We start from the raw sequence: 25629 nt of genomic DNA, 5'->3' as shown, positions 1-25629 counted from the left end.
GATGTGGGAGGAGGCTTTTTTTTCTAGCCTTTCTTACAGACAACGTTGAGTCAGTCAAGATCCCAGAACTGTGCTAGTCGGTTTTATGTCTTTGGGTATTGGAAACATGATTTTGCAAGGGTCAATAAGCCTTGGAAATACAGATATATGCTATCCATATTTCCCTTTTCAAAAGCAAATAAAACAAAAAGAAACAGTGCTGTAAATTTCTCTACGAAAATTATTCAGAATTGGTGCATTTCACATGTGAACTAAGCAGTTACATGTCAAATTCTTTATTATCCGACTAGAGTTTCTTAATTTACTCTTATTTAAATCATATTAGTACGCTCAGTTTTCGGTGGAATTTTGTGTCCTCTGTGTTGGGTGCTGGAGGTATAGGGGGCTTTATGTCCTTGTGAAACAAGTGCAGATGGAGTCTCCAAGGCTCCCAGACTCCGACCAGCCTCTTTAACTCTCTTGTTACTGTGGCCACACTGCCTTGTATTCTTTTCTTATACACTGTTTTGTTATGTTAAAATTATCTTGGATTTAGGCAAAATGAAATAGTATTACTTGGAGGTATCATGGGGTTTTTAAGGACTGACTCTGTCACCAGTTTGGGGATATTTGGCAAGAAACTTCATCTTAGTTACATATATAAACAGACATATATACATAACACACACACGCATATATATATATATATATACACACATGTATATATACATACACATATATTTAAATACAATTATATATACACATGTGTAAACTATATAATTGAATATGCAAAATATATAATTTAATAAAATAATATAATTATATGTAATATATATTAATCGGTAAAAAAATAGCATCATAAAGACTTCCCCTAATGAAGTGTTTCATTAAGACATGATTGCGCATTTACTCATATTAAGTGGCAAATTACTATGATTAATACTTTGCAGTGAGAAATAGCAAAGATATTTCAAAAATGTATGCCTTGATTTAACATGAATCATTAAGTCTGTTCTGAACATCAGTCAGTCCTGCATAAAAACATACATGCACACATAGCCCGTGCCATACTTTTGACTAGTACTGGTTCCCATAAATAAATTACCAGGACTGTTAACAAGAAAAAAAATGATAGAATGAACTGGTTTGAATTTTATTTTTATATTCATTCTAGGGAAGAGTAAATTGAACCAAAAGTGAGAAATAGAAAACAAAGGGAGAATAAGGTACCTGGAAAATCCATTAAATTGATAATCAGCATTATTTTCAGGATTGCCTCTTTCAAATTTTGCCTAATTAGGTAAATGAAAAAAAAATAACTACATGAAAAAGCATACTGATATTAATGACCTGTGTAGAAATACTTTGTTATGCCCTAATTAGAGTTACTTTAAGAACATACTTTTGTCCTTTGCAGTTTATAAACATTACCTCATTTAAAATAGATGACTCCTGGGACTTCCCTGGTGGTCCAGTGGTTAAGACTTTGCCTTCCACTGCACAGGGTACGAGTTCGATCCCTGGTCGGGGAGCTAAGATCCCACATGCCTCACAGCCAAAAAACCAAAACATAAAACAAAAGTAATATTGTAACAAATCCAATAAAGTCTTAAAAAATGGTCCACATCAAAAAAATCGTTAAAAAAAATAAAATAAATGACTCCTTATATCATTTGTGTTACTTGGGATCCAACATCACTTTTCAGTTTTAGTTTTACTGTGTAAAAGTTAATGATGAAAGTTAATGATGTGAAAGTTAATGATTCTGTTGAAACACCATAGAAATTCTGTCCTGTGAGGACGCATTGGCAATTTGTCCTGTAGGTCTCGACATATGCATAAAATCTCAAGATAGTGTAGCATCCCCCCAATTTTTAAATACCACCGTAGCATATAACTTCCCCATAAAATGCATAAACACTGATTGAGGAGTAGGCAACACAAACTAGTTTTGAGTTACAGCTGCTGTGTCGTTGGCTAGGTGCACTCACTAGCTTTTCTACTTCAGCCTGACAACTTGTGTGAGACAGTCTCTGCCTTAAAATAAAAAATGATTATTTGTCCCACATCTTACGAATTCCTATCATATTTTAGACACATGAACATCAAAATCAAGAACACTGATGTCCACCGTATTATAATACCAAATGGATAATTGTAGTATTTCCCCCCTAATCTTTGTAACAGCTTTTTCTATATTAGCACACTGTATTTATCACTTTACTGCACAATGAACCCACAGGGGGTGCTAATTGGTCATTAATTAAATTTTAGCCTTTCAACACTTTTGTATTCTCCAGTGGCTTTATCTGCAGTGAAGTATATGGTGTGGCCTTTTTAAACTGCCAAAAATTTATGTCAGCTTTACTGCTGCCGTGGATATAATACAGGTGAAATTCAGCTCGAGTGAACACCATTTCAGGACTGTTATAATTCCTTGTGACCAAAAGTTCGCCAGCCTTGGACCAAAGCCTACATGTTGGAAAGTATTCAGTAGAGTTCAACATGACAAAACATTCTCATAGACCAGACTCCTCTTTGAAATACAGAATTTGATCTCTTTGTTTAAACATTCTAGTGTGTAGGGCAATTCTTTGAAAAACCATTAACACAGTGGAATGATTTTTCTGAGGTCCATCATTCACTAATGAAGCCATCTTCAAACTTAGTTTTCTTAGTGGAAGAATCCCTTTTATGTTATGCTACCCCAGTGAAGAGGTTAATTTAAAATTACTAATGATTAACATGGTAACACTGAGAAATTTGCTGAGTATATTTCAAAATATATGTGGCTATATTTTCAAAGCTTAATAGGTATATTTCACACTAGAGCAAAGGATTTTGAAGCAAAGTAGAATTTGCCCTCGAGAAATTTCTAAACAGGTAAAATAGTGAGATATTGGGCTGGAGTCAGAACTATGGGATGTGGCTTCAAGATTTTGAATGCAAGCCATCCCATTGTGGGGATTTTATTCCACTAATGAATTAATCACAGCTTGCCAGTGTGTGCCGCTATTAAAGAATGAGCTCCTGCACATTGATTTTCAAGATAACTACTATTAGCGTTCAGATTTTTGGGGGGTATTTTGGTTTTTTTTATTTATTATTTTTTTTGTGTGTGTGGTACATGGGCCTCTCACTGTTCTGGCCTCTCCCGTTGCGGAGCACAGGCTCCGGATGCGCAGGCTCAGCGATCATGGCTCACGGGCCCAGCTGCTCCACGGCATGTGGGATCCTTCTGGACCGGGGCACGAACCTGTGTCCCCTGCATCGGCAGGCGGACTCTCAACCACTGCGCCACCAGGGAAGCCCTTGGTTTATTTTTTATTTCATTTTCTATTTAATTTTTGGCCACATGGCTGGTGAGATTTTAGTTCCCTGACCAGAGATTGAACCCGGGCCCTCGGCAGTGAAAGCACAGAGTCCTAACCACTGGACCGGCAGGGAACTCAATTCCTATTTCTTATTTTTAAACAAAAATGCCTTTTAAGTCCTTTAAAATTCTTAGAATTTCAATATGAAGAAAGCAACCACTAAATTATAGTTAATTTTTATTCCTCTGTAATGTTTTCACACTTATCAGTTATAAACTAACGGTAACTCTGACTTTTAGAGTAGTAGTAATAATTTAGTACATGTTTATATTGTAGCAGTTCAGAAAGCTCTTTCATACAATGTTATGTTGGATTCTTATTATATCAACTATGGGGAAGGCTGGAATTTTTATGATATTATAGACAAGGAGGCCAAGACTTTTTTTTTTTTTTTTTTTTTTTTTTGCGGTCCACGGGCCCCTCACTGTTGTGGCCTCTCCCGTTGCGGAGCACAGGCTCCGGACGCGCAGGCTCGGCGGCCATGGCTCACGGGCCCAGCCGCTCCACGGCATGTGGGATCTTCCCGGACCGGGGCACGAACCCGTGTCCCCTGCATCGGCAGGCAGACTCTCAACCACTGCGCCACCAGGGAAGCCCAGAGGCCAAGACTTAAAAAAAAAAAAAAAAATTCTAGAGTTCATAAGCTAGTTATCAGACCTAAACACACAGTAGGTGTTTAATAAATGTTGGTTATATAAATGAATAAATGAAATAAACAATGAAGAAGTGCTTCAAATTCTTTGTGGTATGAGGTCATATATAAATACAAGACTTCTAAGTAACGAAAACATGCCTTCTAACTCAAAATAGTTGAGATAAAAAGAAAACAGACTTGGGAAATTCACCGTGATGATGGCTGTCATTAAAGGAGAGATAAATACATTAAATGATGTAGAACGCTCACAGCCACAGCACTGTAAACAGATGTGTAGCATATGATTGCCAATTACTGAACGCCAAGAGGTTGGTGCTTATCATTAGTTATATATATTTTTAAGTGAGCCAAAAGATGGAAACAGCAAAGCTGTGCTCACCCTCCCACGTAACTGGAAACCGCTTTTCCTTCTGTCTGGCTTCAGAAACACGTCTCAGTTTCCGTGAGAGAGACGATGACTGTTAACTGGTTTCACGTCAGCTTTTTCCTCTGATTTGAGAGGTGGAGTTAAGTGTGAACTGCTTAAGAATGCACTGTTTTCTGTTTAATTTGGCGGCGGAAGATGGAATTCATTGAGCTCCGTCTGTTCAAATGAACTTTAAGCAACAGTAAGCGAAACATTTGTACTTCTCCGCACATGTAACAGAACTGTGTCTGGTGAAAGAGACAGCTTGGATATAAAGCCCAGGATTACCTCAGGAGGACAGCACAGGGGTGATACCAACTTATCTCTTTGGCTCATCCAAAGCATTAAAGGATTGTTGGGGAAAGTGAGCCTCTTTTTTATTAGGGAGTATTGAAAGGAAAAAAAAATAACCTCTGAGCTCTGATATCTGGAATTCATCTTGACTGTGTTAAAAAATGTGCTCCTCCAACTGCAGCTCCCACAGCTGCTATCATTAATGAGTGACCACCCTTTTCCCTCCTAACCTAACTGTTAATGCATTTAATTGGTCCTTCCAGAACAGTTTGTAATATTACAGAATTTAAAAGCGTCTGTGAATTATAAGTAATTTTAAAGTTCACTTTTCTCTTTTGAACACCCAGTAAAGAATATTCCTTTTCAAGTAGTTAAATAAGTTACACTACAAAGAAGTGAATTTAATGTGGGACTGTTGATTTTTTTAAAAAGTATGATAGCTATATTATTAAAGTTGCAGCCTTTCTAAAACTGTTGACACTTCTGTTGAGAATGAAAGGAAACAATTGTGTAATAATGCATAATGATTTATTTAGAATGACCATATCCTTCAGCAATTTAGATCATTGCTTTAAAATGTATTGTGCAACTTGGTGAGATGATTTTAAATACGATGATGCAGAGTTGTTACTGTGATGGCTCTGGGTTAACATGGCAAATATCCTTGTTACCTGTGTCTATTAAACACACATTTCAAAATATTGTTCTCTCTTGATCGCACCTAACTTCTCTCAGCTTTTGTGCACACCTGTATATTTCCCTCAAGATTCTCAGTTTAACTGTCTTAAGGTGTCTTAAGTTGATGAGTGGAAAAAGGACTATGAACTCTAGTATGAAAGTTCAGAACTGCTCCTAGAGCATGCTGGTAGAGAGAAAGAACCATTTTCAGCCAATGGAGGAAATAACCTGGAAATTTGGTTTGGTCTCATGCTTTCACCTACTGTCCTATGCTTAAAAAAATCATCTACTAAATGAACTTATTTTGGTGTTAAATAATGCAGTGATTGTACTGCTAATGTTTGAAGGATAAGAGAGGTAATTTCCAAAGTCCACACTTGGCTTTGGAATTACATAGCGAAATACTTGTTCCAAGGTTATCTGTCTGTAAAGGCCCAAGATTATATCATATGTATAATAATTTAATACTTGGATTTGTGGTCCATTAACTTTTAGATATCACCAACGATTTATATTTTATTTTCTTGGTGGCTGAATATACAACTGTGGATGCTTAAGGCACTATCTGGGCCAGTCCCTAAAGCTGATATTCCAGTGGTTCAATTAAAGAAAAGAAAATGTTAAAATATGTTTATACTGTACACATTAAGAAGCTTACATGTGAAAACGTAAATACATGCAACACATATAAGTCTTTTTGTTTACATATGCACCTTTTCCTTCAGCGATGGTAGGTGCCCTAGAAATATTCACTAATCTTTGTAACACCCCAGAGGGTAAGTAGCAAGAATTATTATCTTCATATTGCAGGTGAAATACCTAGGTAGGGGCAGATTAAATGACTTGGCCACGTCACTCTCTAAGTCAGTTATGAAGCTAGAAATAAAACTCCGGACTCCTGACTTTTCGTTCTCATTCTGAGTTATTGCTCTTCCAAAAGAGAGGTACCAGAGCTGTCAGTATTCGGGCTTCTTTTCCTCACTTGAAAAGTAACCAGTGATGTAAATCCTGTCCCTGTTAAAGAAATCTTGCTGTGTGGCACTTGCACACACATGATACTGAGTCCCCAAGGGCGGTTTAGTGAGTACTCTGCCTTTACAATGAATGAGCTCAGGTAGCAAAAGGACATCAGTAAGCCAGCTTCTCGTGGGCCCAGCCCTATGAAGAACTAAATGTATTGGAAGTTTCCATAACTTCAGAGATTTGGATCACTTCTTTAACATGTACAGTGAGTCAATCCACTTTGTTACTTGACCTCCTCCTTAATAATTTCAGGATTGCCCATATTGTTGGAGTCAGCGTTCTAAAATTAGGCTTGGTCCCTGCCCTCCAGAAGCGTGTACTTTACCCTAAGACTAAGACATGCTTTATGGTCCAAAAATAAAAAGCTTTAGCATCACCCCAAACCTTCCAGTGCATCTTCTCTTCCTCCTTCTTTGACCTTATTTTTTTATTGGCTACTTCAGTTGGATTTGAGAGCCAAAGAATGGCCAGACCCTCAGCATTTTTCTTCCACAATGACAGGCTGTGGACGGACATTATCAGCCCCCCATTTGGCAGCCCAGCAGCCCTTCCCAGGGAGTGTTCGTCTGTCCATCCCCCAGTAGCCAGGGTAAAATCACAGCCAATCTTTGCTCTCTCCTCCAAGGTTGGTACATGAGGGGCGATGGCTCATGTCACAGAGGTACTTTGTGCTCTGGTGTCTTTTTTTTTTTCTGCACAATCCCTCCTTCTAGTATGACTTCACTTTTCTGTTAGTGAGCACTTTCCCCCATAAATATGACCGAACAGGTGTTGCTCTGCCGCTAACTGAGTTTCCAGCTGTCATCCTCCAACGTAGACCCAGCAAAATCTGTTGTTTCGTCCTTTCAGGCAGACTAGAGAACCATCAAGCCTGAGATGGAGGTCTTCCTTGCAGGATATGGCAGTTTTGTTGCCAGAAGATGGTCGGGAAAGCCTGGCTGGCTAACAAAGACAGGCCTTCAGCAGCTGGGTGTAGTTCCAGTTCTGCATCCCCTTTGGCAGGAGCACAGAGGCTGCTGCAGTGTGGCCAGCCAGCAAAATTAGGAAATAAGGACCTCTTTTATTTACTCAGGCTGCTGAATCATGGGCATTCCTGTCTGCTTGGAGAAAAGTCAGGCGGCTCTCCTTTCCACTGAAAGTCTCAGGAGTGTTCGAGACTTTCATCTCCGAGTGTTCACACACTTGTTTTAATGTGCTTTATGGAAATGGTGAAACTCAGCAAGTACAGTCGCCGTAGAAAAACATCTGCACTAACTATGCACACACATTTGCGTCTTTAAATAGACTTTTAGGCCACGGAGCTGGTTTCCAGCAAAGGTTTTCTTGTTGTTGTTGTTGTTTTTTCTTCTTCTTCCCGTTGTAAGAGCTATAACTCTCTGAGAGTCAGCTAGTGTGAAGTGACTGATTCCAAAAAAATTAAAATTTAACATGGACATGTTAAGTACTTCACACTGAAATGCAGAAAACGTGCCATAACACAGAAACACACTTCTGTAAGAAGTAGCACTAAGTGAGTGTCGAAGGGTAAAAAAGTCCACGTTGACTCAGTAACGGGGGAGTTGATAGAATCCTCCATACTTTCTTCCAGATGAAAAAAAAAAATTGAAATTGTTTAAGTCTGTATTAGCCATTTGAACATAGTTTGTGCTGTGAATGCCAGAAAGCTTAAGGTAATGGGGACGAGTAGCTTTCAAAGACTTAGGTAGACCTCGGAGAATGTTGGCAACCCACCACACCACAAAAGTCTGGGGAGATTCTGATACCCTTAGAGAATGGATCAACACCCCTGGGAGTCTTGTCAGTGAGTTCCTTGTGCATCCCAGGGAGAAAAGGCCCACTTACAACGCTAGCAAATGAGCGTTTTACAATTTAGATTTTAAAACAGAAATCAGCCTTTCGCGAAACCTTTGCTTATTTTTCTAAAAGTAGCATTCCCTGCTCAAACTTTTTACTTCTGCTGAGTGTCCTCAGTCCCTCAGCCTAAGCCTTAGGAAGCCGGTAGGTGATTTCCGTGTATGTCAGTTACAAAGACACATCATCTTTGATTATCACGTCCTCTTTTTCCCAAGACCAAGTGATAGGGGCAGGAGAGAGAGTGAAGAGGTTTCTAGTTCCCTTGAATTTTTTTTTTTTTTTTTTGCGGTACGCGGGCCTCTCACTGTTGTGGCCTCTACCGTTGCGGAGCACAGGCTCCGGACGCGCAGGCTCAGCGGCCATGGCTCACGGGCCCAGCCGCTCTGTGGCATGTGGGATCTTCCCGGACCGGGGCACGAACCCGTGTCCCCTGCATCGGCAGGCGGACTCTCAACCACTGCGCCACCAGGGAAGCCCCCCTTGAATCTTGGTTCGAGTAAAAACTTGATCCTGACCCTCAGCTCACTTGACTATATTTGAAATTTATAAGCTTAGGAGAACAGTTATGTAAGAGGTATAGTCGGGCATGGCCCACAGACAAGAACCTGATTTAAGCATGGTGTCATGTTTAAAATGGTCTATTGCTCTATAATTCTTGGTGCATTTGTATAATAATATCTCATGCCTGGGCATAATCTGCAATTTAATAATAAATTCACTTGCTAAATTTTCAGGCTCAATAGTTCTATTCTTTCAGTCTAGATGCATGACAAATTCTGATTCAGTGTTTTCCCCAACTGTACAAATGAGATGATGTGTTTGAAAATATTTTTAAGTGAAACAACAGGATGTAAGCCTAAACAAGGAATGTGTGAAAAGTGGTAGATTTTCTTCCTAGAATGCTGAGCAAATTAAATGAAGAGTAAACTTTTTAATGAGGGGAAATATTTCAAAACTTTGGTTTGTTTTAGGGCTACCAGCTTTAGGTGGCTTATGTTTTTTAAGGGAAAAGCTAGACCATCATTGAAGTTGTTTTTGTTTTTAATTTTTCAAAATTGTTTCTCTGTATGTTGGGTGATGAGTTTATCTGCATATATTCTTAATGTGCATTCACCTTTAAATTGAAATCACACCCGCAATTGTCAGACTCTTTCTTATGCTGGAAACATGTTAGGTTATAGACGTATATAAATGAGGATGCAAAATCATGTGGTTTTCAACTTGTATTGCGAAGCTCTGTTGCAGTGGGCAGGGATCCAGGAATGGTGTTTGGTTGTTTTCTCAGAGTTAGATGGTTGCCATCTGGCATTGATAGTGAGATGGTGTTGTCATCAGTTTCTAGATGCAGGAAAGGAATGATCCTCATCTGTTTCCTGTGGATAAGCAAGAGGTTGATAATCTAGTAAAATCTTGTTACCTTAAAGAAAGCAGACGTGGAATTTGTTTACATAATGCTTGCCAGTTTCTACTTTTATGTTAATAATATAGCTTGCTAGTGAACTTTAGCTTTGAAGAATTTTAAAATGTATTTGATCATATTCTAATTGCATCTTATTAGAATACCCCAATAATATTCTAATTGAACCTATTATTCTAATAGAATCACTGTCTCCACCAGGCACACTCCATGGTCTTTACTTGTCTGCCTTTATGAAAAATCTTGCTCCTTTGGAGAGTGAAAAGCTTTTACAATGTCTTCCGATCTTGAATGATAGATTGTTTTGAAAAGCCAGAAAGAGGTTTTACAACCTACTTGAGAAGGTCTCATTTTCCACTTGAATATTAAGAAAGTGACAGAAGTAAGAGTGTACACTAGCTACAGACGTGGTTAAAAAACCACCTAATATAAAGTAGAGTTACTTTATGGATAACTTGCTAAGGTTATATCTGGCTTTCAGGCTTGTTTGTCTTCTCTTTGTTACCCATAAATCTTTCAGCATTTAGCATAATCATTTATCACTTTTCCTGTTTCCAGTTTTTCACAAGTTGCTTTGTCTCTGCTCACCTCAAAGTGCAGGTCCTGTTTGGCTAAGGAAGTTCATGCTGCTGAAGCTTTTTGCAAAAGGAAGAAATGGTGGGCCACCTCTTGAACTTTCCAAACAAAATACACTATTACAATCTGGCCCTTGTGAAACTCATTTTTTTCTTGATCCTGGCTGATCCTAGCTACATGTAATATCTAGCAGTACCCTTCTAACATCTAATAATCCATTTTCTGGCCTATGCTATTCGAATCTTACAGTTATTGAAGAAATCCTGGTGGTCTTTTATTACACAAGACATAATTATTATTGTGTTTTCTGTCTTCTTTCATGTGCTTACTTTTTAATATTTTTTTGCTGCATGCAATAAGGTCTGTATCAATAAGAACCCCATAAAAGATTTTGGTCTTCAGAATTGCCTTTTTATATAAAAACAAGCAAAATTCAGAGGGAATATTTTATTAAATATTAGACATATGGGTTGACTGCATTAATTTTAAATCATTCCTGTAATATTTCCTCTTTTCATTTGGTCCTTCAGATGCTCACATAATATGCAAATCATTTTAGAATGAACACAAAAGAAACATTAAATATATTAAAATCTGCATTTTAATAAAATTGTCAATGCATAATACATACCTTGCTTCTAAAGAAGAATGATAAAAGGTAATAAAAGGGTAATTTAGGCACAGAACTATTTAATATCTTTTTATATTTTACAATTCAGTGAAAAGTAAATGTAGAATAAAAGCTTGGGGCTCAGATTTGAAAGTGTTCCACTCAAATATTCTCTCCTTTTTTTTTTTTTTTTCCCTGAAAGGTTCTCGTTGGTCCCACCCTGTGTACAGTACGCTCACAGTGGTACAGTAAACTCACTCTTGAACTCTCAACACGGAAAATGAAATGTTCCGATGCTCTTTGTTGCAGATGGAGTGGATGTGGAAGATGACCCCACTTGCTCCTGGCCAGCTTCCTCACCCTCGAGCAAGGACCAGACTTCCCCCAGCCACGGAGAAGGTTGCGATTTTGGAGAGGAAGAAGGTGGCCCTGGACTCCCTTATCCATGCCAATTCTGTGACAAGTCGTTCAGCCGTCTCAGCTACCTAAAGCACCATGAGCAGAGTCACAGCGACAAGCTGCCTTTCAAATGCACTTACTGCAGTAGGCTGTTCAAACACAAGCGGAGCCGAGATCGCCACATCAAACTCCACACCGGGGACAAGAAGTACCACTGCAGCGAATGCGATGCCGCGTTCTCCAGAAGTGATCACCTGAAGATCCACTTAAAGACTCACACGTCCAACAAGCCATATAAATGTGCCATTTGTCGCCGTGGGTTCCTGTCCTCTAGTTCCTTACACGGACACATGCAGGTTCACGAAAGGAACAAGGACGGCTCCCAGTCCGGTTCCAGGATGGAGGACTGGAAGATGAAGGACACTCAGAAGTGCAGTCAGTGCGAGGAAGGCTTTGACTTCCCGGAAGACCTCCAGAAGCACATTGCAGAGTGCCACCCCGAGTGCTCCCCGAACGAGGACCGGGCGGCCCTCCAGTGTGTCTACTGCCACGAGCTCTTTGTGGAGGAGACCTCCCTGATGAACCACATGGAGCAGATGCACGGCGGGGAGAAGAAGAACTCCTGCACCATCTGCTCCGAGAGCTTCCACACCGTCGAGGAACTGTACAGCCACATGGACAGTCACCAGCAACCGGAGTCATGCAACCACAGCAACAGCCCTTCCCTGGTCACGGTGGGCTACACCTCCGTGTCCAGCACGACTCCGGACTCCAACCTCTCAGTGGACAGCTCGACCATGGTGGAAGCCGCCCCGCCAATCCCCAAGAGTCGAGGGAGGAAGCGGGCCTCTCAGCAAACCCCGGACATGACCGTCCCCTCAAGTAAACAGGCAAAAGTCACCTACAGCTGTATTTACTGCAACAAGCAGTTGTTTTCGAGTCTGGCGGTTCTGCAGATTCACCTGAAAACTATGCATTTAGATAAGCCAGAGCAGGCCCACATTTGTCAGTATTGCTTGGAGGTACTGCCCTCCCTCTATAACCTCAATGAACACCTTAAGCAAGTGCACGAAGCTCAGGACCCAGGTCTGATCGTTTCTGCCATGCCTGCCATAGTCTACCAGTGCAACTTCTGCTCCGAAGTTGTCAATGACCTCAACACCCTTCAGGAACACATCCGATGTTCTCACGGATTTGCCAACCCTGCGGCTAAGGACAGCAACGCTTTTTTCTGTCCCCATTGCTACATGGGGTTCCTCACTGACTCTTCCCTCGAAGAGCATATAAGGCAGGTCCACTGTGACCTCAGTGGCTCCCGATTTGGGTCTCCAGTGCTTGGGACTCCAAAAGAACCAGTCGTAGAAGTCTATTCTTGTTCCTATTGTACGAATTCTCCAATATTCAACAGCGTTCTTAAACTGAACAAGCACATCAAAGAGAATCATAAAAACATTCCCTTGGCCCTGAATTATATTCACAACGGGAAGAAATCCAGGGCCTTGAGCCCCCTCTCTCCTGTGGCCATAGAGCAGACATCTCTTAAGATGATGCAGGCCGTCGGAGGTGCGCCTGCGCGGCCGGCGGGAGAGTATATCTGTAATCAGTGTGGTGCTAAGTACACGTCCCTGGACGGCTTTCAGACTCACCTGAAAACTCATCTCGACACCGTGCTTCCGAAACTGACCTGTCCTCAGTGCAACAAGGAGTTCCCCAACCAAGAATCCCTGCTGAAGCACGTCACCATTCATTTTATGATCACCTCCACGTACTACATCTGCGAGAGTTGTGACAAGCAGTTCACGTCGGTGGACGACCTTCAGAAACACCTGCTGGACATGCACACCTTCGTCTTCTTCCGCTGCACCCTGTGTCAAGAGGTTTTCGACTCGAAGGTCTCCATTCAGCTCCACTTGGCCGTGAAGCACAGTAACGAGAAGAAGGTCTACCGCTGCACGTCCTGCAACTGGGACTTCCGCAACGAGACAGACCTGCAGCTGCACGTGAAGCACAACCACCTGGAGAACCAGGGCAAAGTGCACAAGTGCATCTTCTGCGGCGAGTCCTTCGGCACCGAGGTGGAGCTGCAGTGCCACATCACCACCCACAGCAAGAAGTACAACTGCAAGTTCTGCAGCAAAGCCTTCCACGCCATTATCCTGCTGGAGAAGCACCTGCGGGAGAAGCACTGCGTGTTCGACGCCAAGACGCCCAACTGCGGCGCCAACGGGGCCTCGGAGCAGGCACAGAAGGAGGAGGCGGAGCTGCAGACCCTGCTGACCAACAGCCAGGAGTCGCACAACAGCCACGACGGGAGCGAGGAGGACGTGGACACCTCGGAGCCCATGTACGGCTGCGACATCTGCGGGGCGGCCTACACCATGGAGACCCTGCTGCAGAACCACCAGCTGCGGGACCACAACATCCGGCCTGGGGAGAGCGCCATCGTGAAGAAGAAAGCCGAGCTCATCAAAGGCAATTACAAGTGCAACGTGTGCTCTCGAACCTTCTTCTCAGAAAACGGCCTCCGGGAACACATGCAGACCCACCTGGGCCCCGTCAAACACTACATGTGCCCCATCTGTGGGGAGCGCTTCCCCTCCCTCTTGACTCTGACCGAACACAAAGTCACGCACAGTAAGAGCCTCGATACCGGAAACTGCCGCATCTGCAAGATGCCGCTGCAGAGCGAAGAGGAGTTTCTAGAGCATTGCCAGATGCACCCCGACCTGAGGAATTCCCTGACGGGATTTCGCTGTGTGGTCTGCATGCAGACGGTGACCTCCACCTTAGAACTCAAAATCCACGGGACGTTCCACATGCAAAAGACGGGCAACGGGTCTGCGGTCCAGACCACGGGGCGTGGCCAGCACGTCCCCAAACTGTACAAGTGCGCGTCCTGCCTCAAGGAATTCCGTTCCAAGCAAGATCTGGTGAAACTTGACATCAACGGCCTGCCATATGGTCTGTGTGCCGGCTGCGTGAATCTCAGCAAGAGCGGCAGCCCGGGCATCAGCATCCCTCCCGGCACGAGTAGACCAGGCCTGGGCCAGAATGAGAACCTGAGTGCCATGGAGGGTAAGGGCAAGGCCGGGGCGCTGAAGACGCGCTGTTCCAGCTGCAACGTTAAGTTTGAGTCTGAAAGTGAACTCCAGAACCACATCCAAACGGTCCACCGAGAGCTGGTGCCAGACGGCAACAGCACACAGTTGAAAACGCCGCAAGTATCGCCCATGCCCAGAATCAGCCCCTCCCAGTCGGATGAGGTAAACTCGCCTTTTTAATGTTTGCTCTTTAACCTCCTCGAGAATCTGTCTCCACTTTACGTTTACACTTTGCTCAGCTTTATTTATTGTCAGGTGCCGAGAGATGCTTGGATCAAAATGCAGTGGTGTTTTTTCCCCATAGCCATTAGCTAGCAATTACTTGCCTCTTGATAAGCAGCATTTTGGCTTGAATGGTGCAAAATAGGACTAATTCCAGACTCCCTAGGATATTGTCTTCTCTATGACTGAAGAGACCTGCCCTCATGCCAGCACTACCTGAGATCTGGAATCTCAGTGTAGCTTCACTGCGAGTTGAAATCCCCAGCTATGACTCGTGTGTATGGCAGAGAGATAATGACATAAAAGTAAGATGCTATGAGCCAACACTGTGGCTTAGAGTAAATTAAAAAGAATATATATGTATATTTGTGGATAACAAATTGGGTAGGGGTGGCTTTTTAATACCGTGTTGTCAACACTCACTGTTTCTCTTTGTCTTCTGGGTAGTGAGGAAGATGTTTCTCACAACAGGATTTTTTCAAAGCCCCTACATTTATTAAGCACCACACGGTCAACATTCGTTTTAAAGGCACTCTCCCCAAGTCTTTGCTCTCTGGGTTTGGGTTTCAAAGTGAACATGTTTTGTTTTTTTTTTCTTAGTTGAAGAGTCGTTTCATGTCTTTTTTCCCATAATGAGCCTGAAAAACAAGTTCATTTACAGTGAAATAGTTTTGTAAGTCATCATTCCTTGAAGCTGAGCAGAGGATGGCTCATTTTATTATAATTTCTTTATGCTTTATCACCTGGTTTCTAATAGCTCTCTCCCCTTCCCTGCCTGCCCCTATCTGGAGATCCATCCAAATGAAAACCCCAGGGAGACCTATCTCCCTTCAGTCTGGGGTCACTGCCTTTTCCTTATCTTGTCTCTGCACTCACACCCTCTCCAAGGTCCCCCTGCATCTCCCTGCAGATAGCCATCACTCAGCTGGTAGGGGAAAGCTGAGAAGACAACGCAGAGCCCATCCTCCTGAAATGTGCATCTGTGTGACAGGCAAACTCCCAAACTTTGAAGCTGCCTTCCCTTCTCTCCTCCTCAAGTAAATCCGTACCTTTCTCTCATCTAAATAAACGAAATCCTTTCAAACTGGAAGAATGTTGTTTTGATAATGGTTCATGACTCATGTGTTGGATCAAATCATTTCTTTTGAAACAAATATTTCTAGTTGTAATCATATGAAATGAATTACTTTTTCCAACTTTTTTTTTTTTTTTTTTTGGCGGTACACGGGCCTCTCACTGTTGTGGCCTCTCCCATTGCGGAGCACAGGCTCCGGACGCGCAGGGTCAGCGGCCATGGCTCACGGGCCCAGCCGCTCCGCGGCATGTGGGATCTTCCCAGACCGGGGCACGAACCCGTGTCCCCTGCATCGGCAGGCGGACTCTCAACCACTGCGCCACCAGGGAAGCCCTTCTTCCAACTTTTTATCTCAAAAATGTTTAAACTTATAGAAAAGTTAAAGGAATAACACAGTGAACATATGTATGTGTCCGTGTATCCATGTCACAAGTTTATCAGATATGAACATTTTTCTCTCTCTTTGCAACCTTTTTAATTAACCTGAGCTACATGAAAGTAAGTTGTAGATAACATATCTCCTAAGAAAAAGGGCATTTTCCTATTTAACCACAATATCATTAGCTCAGGCAATTATTGAAATCAGCTAAAGAAATTAAAGAAATCCATACTATCATCTATAAGTCTATATTCAGATTTCCCCAAATCTCCCCCAAATGTTTTATTTTTAAATGCTTTTGAGCAAGAATTCTGAAAAAGTTTATGCAGAAAATTATTCCTCTCTTTTTTCTTGTTATGCTTAACATATATAGAAGAGTTTTTATATTCAGGTTTAATTTAAATAGTATATAAAAGGTGTTTAAAATGAGTGCGTGTGTGTGTGTGTGTGTGTGTGTGTGTTTGTGACTGTGGTGGTATGTGTGCATTTAAAATCAAGCAAAATCTAGCTTTTGCGTCATAGTAGATTGTTTATGGAGAGACAAATGCCTGTTTCTTCTTATCTGTTCATGGTTTAGATTTTCTGATATTTCTAAATTGCTCTATATTATAACACCATTTGAGGTGAGATATTTTAAAAATGAAGGAGGACATATGATTAGTCTTTATCTGTTAATTTGGTTAGAGTTGATTAGGAAAATTTATCTTTAAGGGATGGTCAAGTCTTCAATTATACCTAAAATCTTAATGATAATTTATAAAGCTTAACTATATGCTTCACTTACATAAAATGATATATAAAGTACTTTAAAGTACTTTTTAATTTTAATTCTTAGAATAGTGTTTTTTAAGCACCTGCTACTGAGGGTTAAAAATGACTCCATGCAAAAGAGTACCTCCTTATTAAATCTGATTAGTAACTTGTAGCAGTGTCCTTAATTGACCAGATATTAAGATTCAGTTGTACATTTTTCTTTGTGCCTTAACAGTACACTAATCTATTCAACATTTTCACCATTGTTACTATTTTTTCTTTATTATACTATTTGTCATAAAATTTTATGTGCCCACTTCCTTTCTGATACTCTCTGCCATAAAAAATGTAAAGTAGACCATACTATTTGGACTTGACATAGAAAATTATCTAAACATATGTAAAGGTTTACGAAAAGGAGCCTAAAAAGAATGCATCGGCAAGAAAAAGACATATAATAAATATTAATTTGTTCCCATTTTTTGTTAGCCAAGTTAAGCTTCTATGACCTCTCATTGTGAGTATTGTGTAAATTTTTCACCAGTGGAAGTAAAGGCAAAGTTATTACATAAGACTTTGCCAAAAGACAGGCATGCCATGTGGGACTAAACTTTATCACAAAAAAGAAGTATCACATGTATGTCCATTGACTTAGATGTCCTAGGTAGGAACTGCAGGACTTAGCAATGTAGGTGGTATTTTCATCTCTTCTTCTTGCTGAGGATTGAGGCTTCAGAAGAGAAAAGAAGAGAATAAAACCTGAGTACCTAGGTGTTGTCAAGAACCAGATTAGATTTTTCTGGGCTATGACTTACAGTCACATAAGGGTGTTGATAGATGCTGGAATGCATCTTTCAAAGACTGAAAAGAATGTTACTCTGTTGAGACTAGAGTACCTATTTAAAAGGGATTTAGATATAATCTGGGGAAGGATAAGTACTATATAAACCCATATAATCCAAGAAATAGATGAAAACCTAGGCATATGACAATTAAAGAAGAATAATATTAGGTAGCTGTCATATGATGGGGAAATTTGGAATTGAAGACAGAAGATCTGAATTTGAACTCCCATTTCTTCTGCATGCTGATTTCTGAATTTGTGAAAAATGTTCTCTTTGTACCAAAATTCTATAATTATTAATCTAAGTTTGCCATGGAGACTTTGTTTTGAATAAAATATTTGGGGGTACCTAATCATTTCTGTTTCCTCCTCAAAGGTTGACTATGATATAAATTTGTACCTGCAGTGATTCCATAAATGGTAGAGAGAATTTGAGAGAGAAAGAACACTGGACATCTAGCTTCTTCCACACGTGAAACACCTCGCAGACTTACTGACATTTACTATGTGTTGAATAAATGTTAGTTCTTCTTTTGGAGTTCGTTGACACTGGCTTGGCTCCCTGGTCAGGTGCTGCCCTATATGGACCTCAAAATGTTGTCTCATGATGATATTGGAAGCATGTGTCCATCTGCCATGGTTTTCTTAAGATCCTTCATATCCAGATTTCTCTGAGGGATTACATATTCACATTTCAATTCACATCATCCCCACAGTTCTGTTGAAATTGCTCTTACAAGGGTTACAAATTATCTCCTTGTTTTTAGATGCCTGTACAGTGCCACAGAATCAAAGCTAGAAGGGACAGTGGAGATGATCTGATTAAGCTGCCTTATTTTACAAACAAAACAGACCCACATAAATTGAGATCGGTCTAAGGTCACACAGTTAATAAGTGGTAGACAAGAGACTCTGAGAATCCAGGTCTCCCAACTCCAGACTCAAGACTCTCTTTTCGTAATTCCACTGGCACTTTCCTCTAGCTGCAATCTCATCCTTGTCCTTTTCATAAAATCCTCTCGGTGTTGCAGTCTTATTTTCTCTTGTCATTCACGTCCTCCACCCGCTGCAAGGGATCTTCTGCTTCTATTGCTGCACCTCAACTGACTGTTCTAAGGTCTCTACCGACCTAGTGGATGGATGTAATGCTTTTGGGTTTTTTTTAGAGAATTTATCGTAGTTTACCTGCTTCTCTACTTATCACTGTTGGCCATTCCCTCCTAATTGAACCTCTTCCTGCCTTCCTGTTTCCCTTCGTGCCTCTTTGAATGTTCCGTGGCCCTCTCTGTCCTCTACTTGCTTCTGCAAGATAGTGTCCCCATTGCTACTGTCACTCTACTGAGCCCCCCACCCTGATTCACGTGGCCTCATCCACTCCCAGGGTTTCAACCACCACCTTTTACCGATGACTCTCCAAATGGTGTTTCCAAAAGACAGGAGGGAACTTATGGAGGCTGATGGTAATATTCTGTATCTTGATTGTGCTGGTGGTTACGAGACTGTATGCATTTACTAATACTCACCCGATGTAAATTAGTGACTTTTTGCATGTGAGTTACACCTCAGTGAAGCTATTTCCCAAAAAAAAAAGGTGTCTTTGAAGCTATTTCCAAAAAAAAGGTGTCTTTGACTCAAACCTCTCCTCTGAAATTCAGGCTCATACACGCAGCTGCCTGCTGGATATATACGCACTCACATGTTCCTGTGAACTTCAAACTCACTGGGTCCAAAATAGAACTCATCAATCATCCTTTCTCCAAACCTGCTTTTTTTCTTAAGTATTCTATTTCACTTGTGGATCCACTGATCTTCTTAGTCTTTTCTTTTTCTCCACATCCAGTTGGCCATCCAGCCATCTCGATTTCTACTCGTATGTATTTCTGAATCAATCCCCTCTTCTCCATCCTCTTACCACATTTTAAGTTCAATCTCTGATCATCTTTCACTAAACTCCTGAAGCAGCCTCGTAACTGTTCCCTCTGACTTTAGTGTTACTACTTTCAGATCCATCCCCACACAGCTGCCAGAACCATCTATCTAAAACACAAACCTGAACAACAAGCCCCTCCCTATTTGGAACACCTCCATCCCTATAGGATGATATCATAACCCTTTTATTGTGAAATGTAAGACTCTGTAGGCCCCTGGTAAAATTTCTCCCTCTTTCCTTAGCTTTCACCTTATTCTCTTCTTGGAGGTGCTTTAATTAACCCGCACACAACATGCTGCCGCTGTATCTTGCTAAGGCTGTCCAGTTCCTTCTGCTCAAATAATCCCTCTCCTCCTGATTGCCCTCTGTCTTCCATGAGGCTGTCCATCTTCCCCTTTAATTGGAGATCAGGTACTCTAGAAGGCCTCCTCTGGCCCCAGCTTATCACCACAAACATCTCCCTTCTCCTGGAATGCCCTGTCTACACAATATGTTATAAATTTCATATGAAAAGTGTTACAGTGCTTTATCATTATCTATGTACATTTCTCTTTTCTTCCCCTGAATTCCTTGGGGCAAGAATTTACTCAATCTGATATTCCTAAGCCCTATGATAATGCCAGCCCCATCGTAGGCAGGGGCCTCAGTGCTGTGTCTGGCTGGTGGCTCTCCCAGAGCCTTTCCCCCCGTACAGGGTGGTGTGGCAGGACAGCTGGCTGCCTGGCTTTTTTTCATTCAGGAACCGCCTGACACAGTGACTGGAACCTGAAGGTATTAAATAAATTTGTGTTGTTCTTCTGCGTGTGTTAACTATAGGATTGCTATTTATATTTTTACCACATTTGGCCTCAAATCTTGTTTTATTGTTATTGAAGTGCTGTTCTAGATATTCTGAGCGTGTACGGGTCTGCTGTTATTACCCCACTCCACTTCAATGTCTGCTTTCTCAAGGAAGTTGTAATTGTCCTGCCAAGGTTGCCGGTGGTCTCCAGGTTCACCTCCGTAGCACTCTGCAGGGTGGACAGTCCTTCCCTGGCCGTGCCTCTCTCTGACTTCATGGCGTTCCTGCTCCTAGTTTTCTTCCTACTTCTGCCTTTGGAGATTTCTCGTCCTATGCCTGTCCTAAAAGTGTAGGAATTCTTCGATGCTCATCCTTGGTCCCCCTTTACTTCTCTGTCTACTCTCTCCATAGGCATCTCATCTATTCATGTTGCCGCAACTATTTCTTTGCTAAGAATTCCCAAATTTATGTTTCTAGCCTAGATCTCCTCTTAGTTCTAGATTACTGTGTTCCACTGACAGCTTGACTTTGCCATTTGTAGCTCTTTTAGACTTCTGAAGTGTAATGTGTACCTACTGAAAGCTCTTGATTCTCTCTCCTGAAGCCTATCTTTTTCCTTAACTTCCATCATTTTTGGTAAAGGGATCTACCCTACACCCAATTACCCAAGCAAGAAACCCAGGCATCACTCCTGATTCCTCCCTTTCCCTCTTTCCACACATCTAATCTATTAATAAGTTCTGTGGGGCTTCCCCAGTGGCGCAGTGGTTGAGAGTCCGCCTGCCGATGCGGGGACACGGGTTCATGCCCCGGTCCGGGAGGATCCCACGTGCCGCGGAGCGGCTGGGCCCGTGAGCCATGGCTGCTGGGCCTGCGCGTCCGGAGCCTGTGCTCCGCAACGGGAGAGGCCACAACAGTGAGAGGCACGCGTACCGCCAAAATAATAATAATAATAATAATAAGTTCTGTGGATTCCACCTCCAGTGAGTATCCCATCCCCTTCTTTCCATCCCCAAAGCCATCATTGTGGTCCAGGCTGCAGTCATTTCTGGCCTCCTGGGGGAGTCCTCTCCTTCATCTTCCACCTGCTTCCCATCCATTCTTCATGCTGAAGTGGGAAGGAGGCCTGTGGACATGTCCATCTCATGATGTCACATAAATTTCTTCAGTGGCTTCCCATTTCCCTCAAATAAAATTCCAACCTCTCACCAGTTTGTGAGACCATGCATATCCTGGCTGGCCTGGCTGCCCTCGCCCTGTCCCGGTTGGCTCTTCCTCGTGCACTGCACCCAGCCTCCCAGCCTCCAGGGGGATGGGGCAGAGGGGTTCTGCTTTGGAGTCTTCACATGTGCTCCTTCCTCACTTGGCCTGCACTTCTGAGCCAGCCTCTCTGCACCACCAGTTCTTTCTCGGCTGTCAGGTGGGCCTTCCCTGGAAATCTTATCGAAGTTGGTTTCCTCCTGAAGATTTTCTTTTAAAATAGTCGTTTTTGTTTACTTGTTTATTTCCTTCTTCCCCTTTCTCACCTATGAACATCCAACAGCTTAACATAAAAGCTTAATAAATATCAGTTAAATAAATGAACATAGTGTAAGTACTTCCAAATGACAAAAGTAGTGTATACTCCATCTTTGGATGTATTTGCAGGTGTATCTAGTAACTAATACACATAGATGATAAGTTTACCCAAAAGTACTGAGATGCTCTAAAATTAGGTGTGATCTAAAAATATTAAATAAGCTAAAAGGCTTGAAAGTTCTAACAATTCATAGATCATCTTCAGTGTGAAGGTCTGTTTTAAGTATCTCAAAGTCAATATTCTTCCTTTATAGTTCTTACACTGAAAATAGAAACGTATATGTTGACATGCTTACGCTCCAGAGTTCTTTTTTGTTTTGTATAATAAAAATTTCCACATGAGGTTGAAAGAAAAATGTCAACGTTTTTGTGTGTCAAATTGCTGGTATTAAGTTTTGCTAAGCTAAAGGAGCAAAAATAAATGAGTTAAGTTTCCTCTAAATAAACAATATCTTAAAATTAAGTAGAAAAATTACATGACCAAATAGATTTGTAAAATTCAAGATGTTCTTGAAATAGACTTAGTTGCTTTTCCAAGTTTAATCTGCTTTCAGATTTATTGTTGTTATGCTCAGTATTTGTTTGGCATCTACAATGCACTAGAACAGGGAGTTGATGACCGCTGACATAAGTATCGGGGTGTGGAACATGGAAGCAGCTGCCTCTCATCCACTATCTCTAGTCCCATGTTCACTAAGTGTTGATCATTGCATCACACATTGAATTTGCTACCACTACCATCCCTAGATTTTCTGTACTTACTTCCAGTTCTGGATTTTTTGCTGATGCTTTCCATATGCATACAGTGGCTTTTAGAACATACGGAATTCAAAAGTAAGAATGTTTTTGTATACCACCATGAATCTTGAATTGCACATATTTGTCCATTGAGTACTAGGCCAAAGAGTTTGAAATCACCCTCTGTAGCAGTAGAATTCTGTTTAGCAGGAGCATTTTACATTTAGCTGAAATTATATCAAAGTAGAGATGAGTGAATATCTACTTAAGTTACTTTTGAATAATGAAAGAAAATGGCAAGCTACATTCTGGATCTCTTATTACTGGATGGCTCCCCTCTCTGCGTAATATAGATGCAGTTTTCTATTAGATGTACTTTCTGTTTCTAGAAATTTAACAGCCTAATTAGGAGAACCTTGTAAAGACTTTTAAAAAAACTAAATAACCTGTTCCTTAATTGTATATATTTTTTCACCTTTTCACATTTTTTCACCTTTTAAATGTGCATGTTTTTAAGGGTTCTATTTTTAATATGTTTTTTCTTCCCTTACCCTCATTTCCTATTACTGAATTATTATCCCATACAGATGAGTGAAATATCAAATTTCAACCTGTAACCTCTCGTTAAGTCCCATCCTAGATTTTCAGTTAACTTGTTTGGCATTACCAGTTGAGCATTGTGCTAGCCATTTGATCAAATCAAATCATAATTTCTTTTTTCTTCCCTCCAGTTTTTGTCTGTGTTCCATGATTCTCCTAATTATTCTTGTCTGAAACTTTGTATGTATCTCCTAAATCTTGTCTGGTCTCCTAACCTTTTGAATCAGTCACTCTCGAGGTGCTGTATTTTCTCTTCTATTTGCATCTCCTGCATTCTCTCTCCAGTGCAAGTCTTATCCTTGTAAACTAACTGATCTCTTTTACTCTCTTCCTATCATAATTCACAACAGATTTATAAGTTTAGGATCTCACAAATCACATTTTCTGACCACAATACAAATACAATATAAATAAAAAAGATATTTTTTAAAGCCCCATAAATATTATTTTATTTTTATAAATTCATTATTTATTTATTTATTTATTTATATTTGGCTGTGGTGGGTCTTTGCTTTTGCGCATGGGCTTTCTCTAGTTGTGGCGAGCGGGGGCTACTCTTCGTTGCAGTGCATGGGCTTCTCATTGTGGTGGCTTCTCGTCATGGAGCAGGGGCTCTAGGCATGCGGGCTTCAGTAGTTGCGGCACACGGACTCAGTAGTTGTGGCTCGCGGGCTCTAGAGCACAGGCTCTGTAGTTGTGGCGCACAGGCTTAGTTGCTCCGTGGTATGTGGGATCTTCCCGAACCAGAGTTCAACCCGTGTCCCCTGCATTGGCAGGTGGATCCTTAACCACTGTGCCACCGCGGAAGTTCCCCCAACCCCATAAATTTCAAAATTAAACTACCCATGGAACAAAGAGGGCATGGAAATAGCAATTAAAAACACTTCAAACTGAAAGATAACTATATTTTAAAACTTGTGAGATGTAAATTAAAGCACTATTTAGAGGGAAAGTTATTAGAACATAAAAATACATATTAGAAAATTTTAAAAAGCTTAATATCAATGTGATAAAAATCAAACTTAAGACATTAGGAACAGAACAAGAAAACAAACCCAAAATGAAAGAAATAGTAAAGCTAAGAGCAGAAAGTAATGAACTGTAAAACAAACAACAAGGAGGCCAACAAAGTAAAACAGCAATTTTTTGAAATGACTAACAAAGTTTACAAACTTCTGGTGAGATTAATCAGGGTAAAACAACAAGAAATAAATAATATGAATAATGAAGGGGGAGCCATAATTTCACATGTGCAGAAGTTAAAAAGATAGTAGGGAAACCACTACACATATCAGAATGACTGAAATAAAAAAGAATACATAAATTCTTTTTTGCAAGAATGAAGAGCAATTGGAACTCTCTTACTTTACTGGTGAGAGTATAATTTTGTATAACTGCTTTCAAAAACTGTTGGACAGTATATACTAAAGTTGATTCCTAGCCTGCTCTACGACCCATCAAGTCAGTTCCTAGGTTTATATCTAAGAGAAATGAATGCACATGTTTAGCAAGTAATGAACAAGAATATTCATAGTAGCTTTTGCATATAAGCTTTAAGCGGGAGTCAAAGTGTCTGTCAAAATAGAATAAATGTATAAATACATTCATACAATGATATGAATTTTATTTCATTCATATGATGGACTACTACACAGAAATAAAGAAGAATGAACTACCGCTATGTAACAACCTGGAATACTCATATACAAAATGATGAAAAAAAGGAACCACACACATCCTACTGCACAACTCCATTCATATAAAATTTAAGAATGGGCAAAACTAATTTCTGATAATCGAAGTCAGAATAGTTACCTTTGGGATGGTATCAACTAGGAAAGGGCAGAAGGGAGCATTCTAGAAATGTTCCATATCTGGATCTATGGGGTGGTTACACTGGTATTTGTAAAATTCTTTAAATCAGGAATATTCTTAAGGTTACAGCAGTTTACTATACATATGTTATTTCTCAATAAAAATTGAACAAAATGCACCCAAAACACACAAAATAAAGAAGAGTAAGATAATACTATGAAGAACTTTATGCTAATAACTGGATAATTTTGATTATATGGGAACAGTCTTAGGATGATATGTTACCAAAGCTGACTCAAGAAAAAAAGAGAGAAGTAGAATGATTCCATAAACATTAAAGAGTTAATAAATTGTTGAAAACCTTCCCACAAAGAAAATACCAGAACATACACATAATTCCAAAGCTGTGCCAGAAAGTATAAAAAGAGGGAACACTCCAGTTCCTTTAATGAATCTAGTATAATCTTGATGTCAAAACCAGACAAAAATGTAAAAGGAAAATTTAGGCCAGTTTTACTCATGATTTTACATTTTAAACTTTTTTTTTT

The 25629-nt window shown here is 40.7% G+C and overlaps 1 protein-coding gene across 6 annotated transcripts in view; it reads left to right on the top strand.

The window, feature by feature from the left end:
- The window catches only part of ZNF521 (zinc finger protein 521), a 292592-nt gene that overhangs the window by 115613 nt on the left and 151350 nt on the right, over positions 1–25629 (top strand). For all 6 annotated transcript variants that reach the window (XM_082639963.1, XM_082639966.1, XM_082639962.1 and 3 more), the window contains one exon: positions 11176–14528. In XM_082639963.1, coding sequence (XP_082496089.1) covers positions 11176–14528 — 3353 coding nt within the window. The remainder of the gene's footprint in view (positions 1–11175; positions 14529–25629) is intronic.

This window comes from Mesoplodon mirus (genome assembly GCF_964341445.2).
Source record: "Mesoplodon mirus genome assembly, chromosome: 13".
Taxonomy (NCBI): Eukaryota; Metazoa; Chordata; class Mammalia; order Artiodactyla; family Ziphiidae; genus Mesoplodon; species Mesoplodon mirus.
The sequence above is the reverse complement of the archived record's forward strand: the minus strand, read 5'-3'. Positions and strand labels throughout refer to the sequence as shown.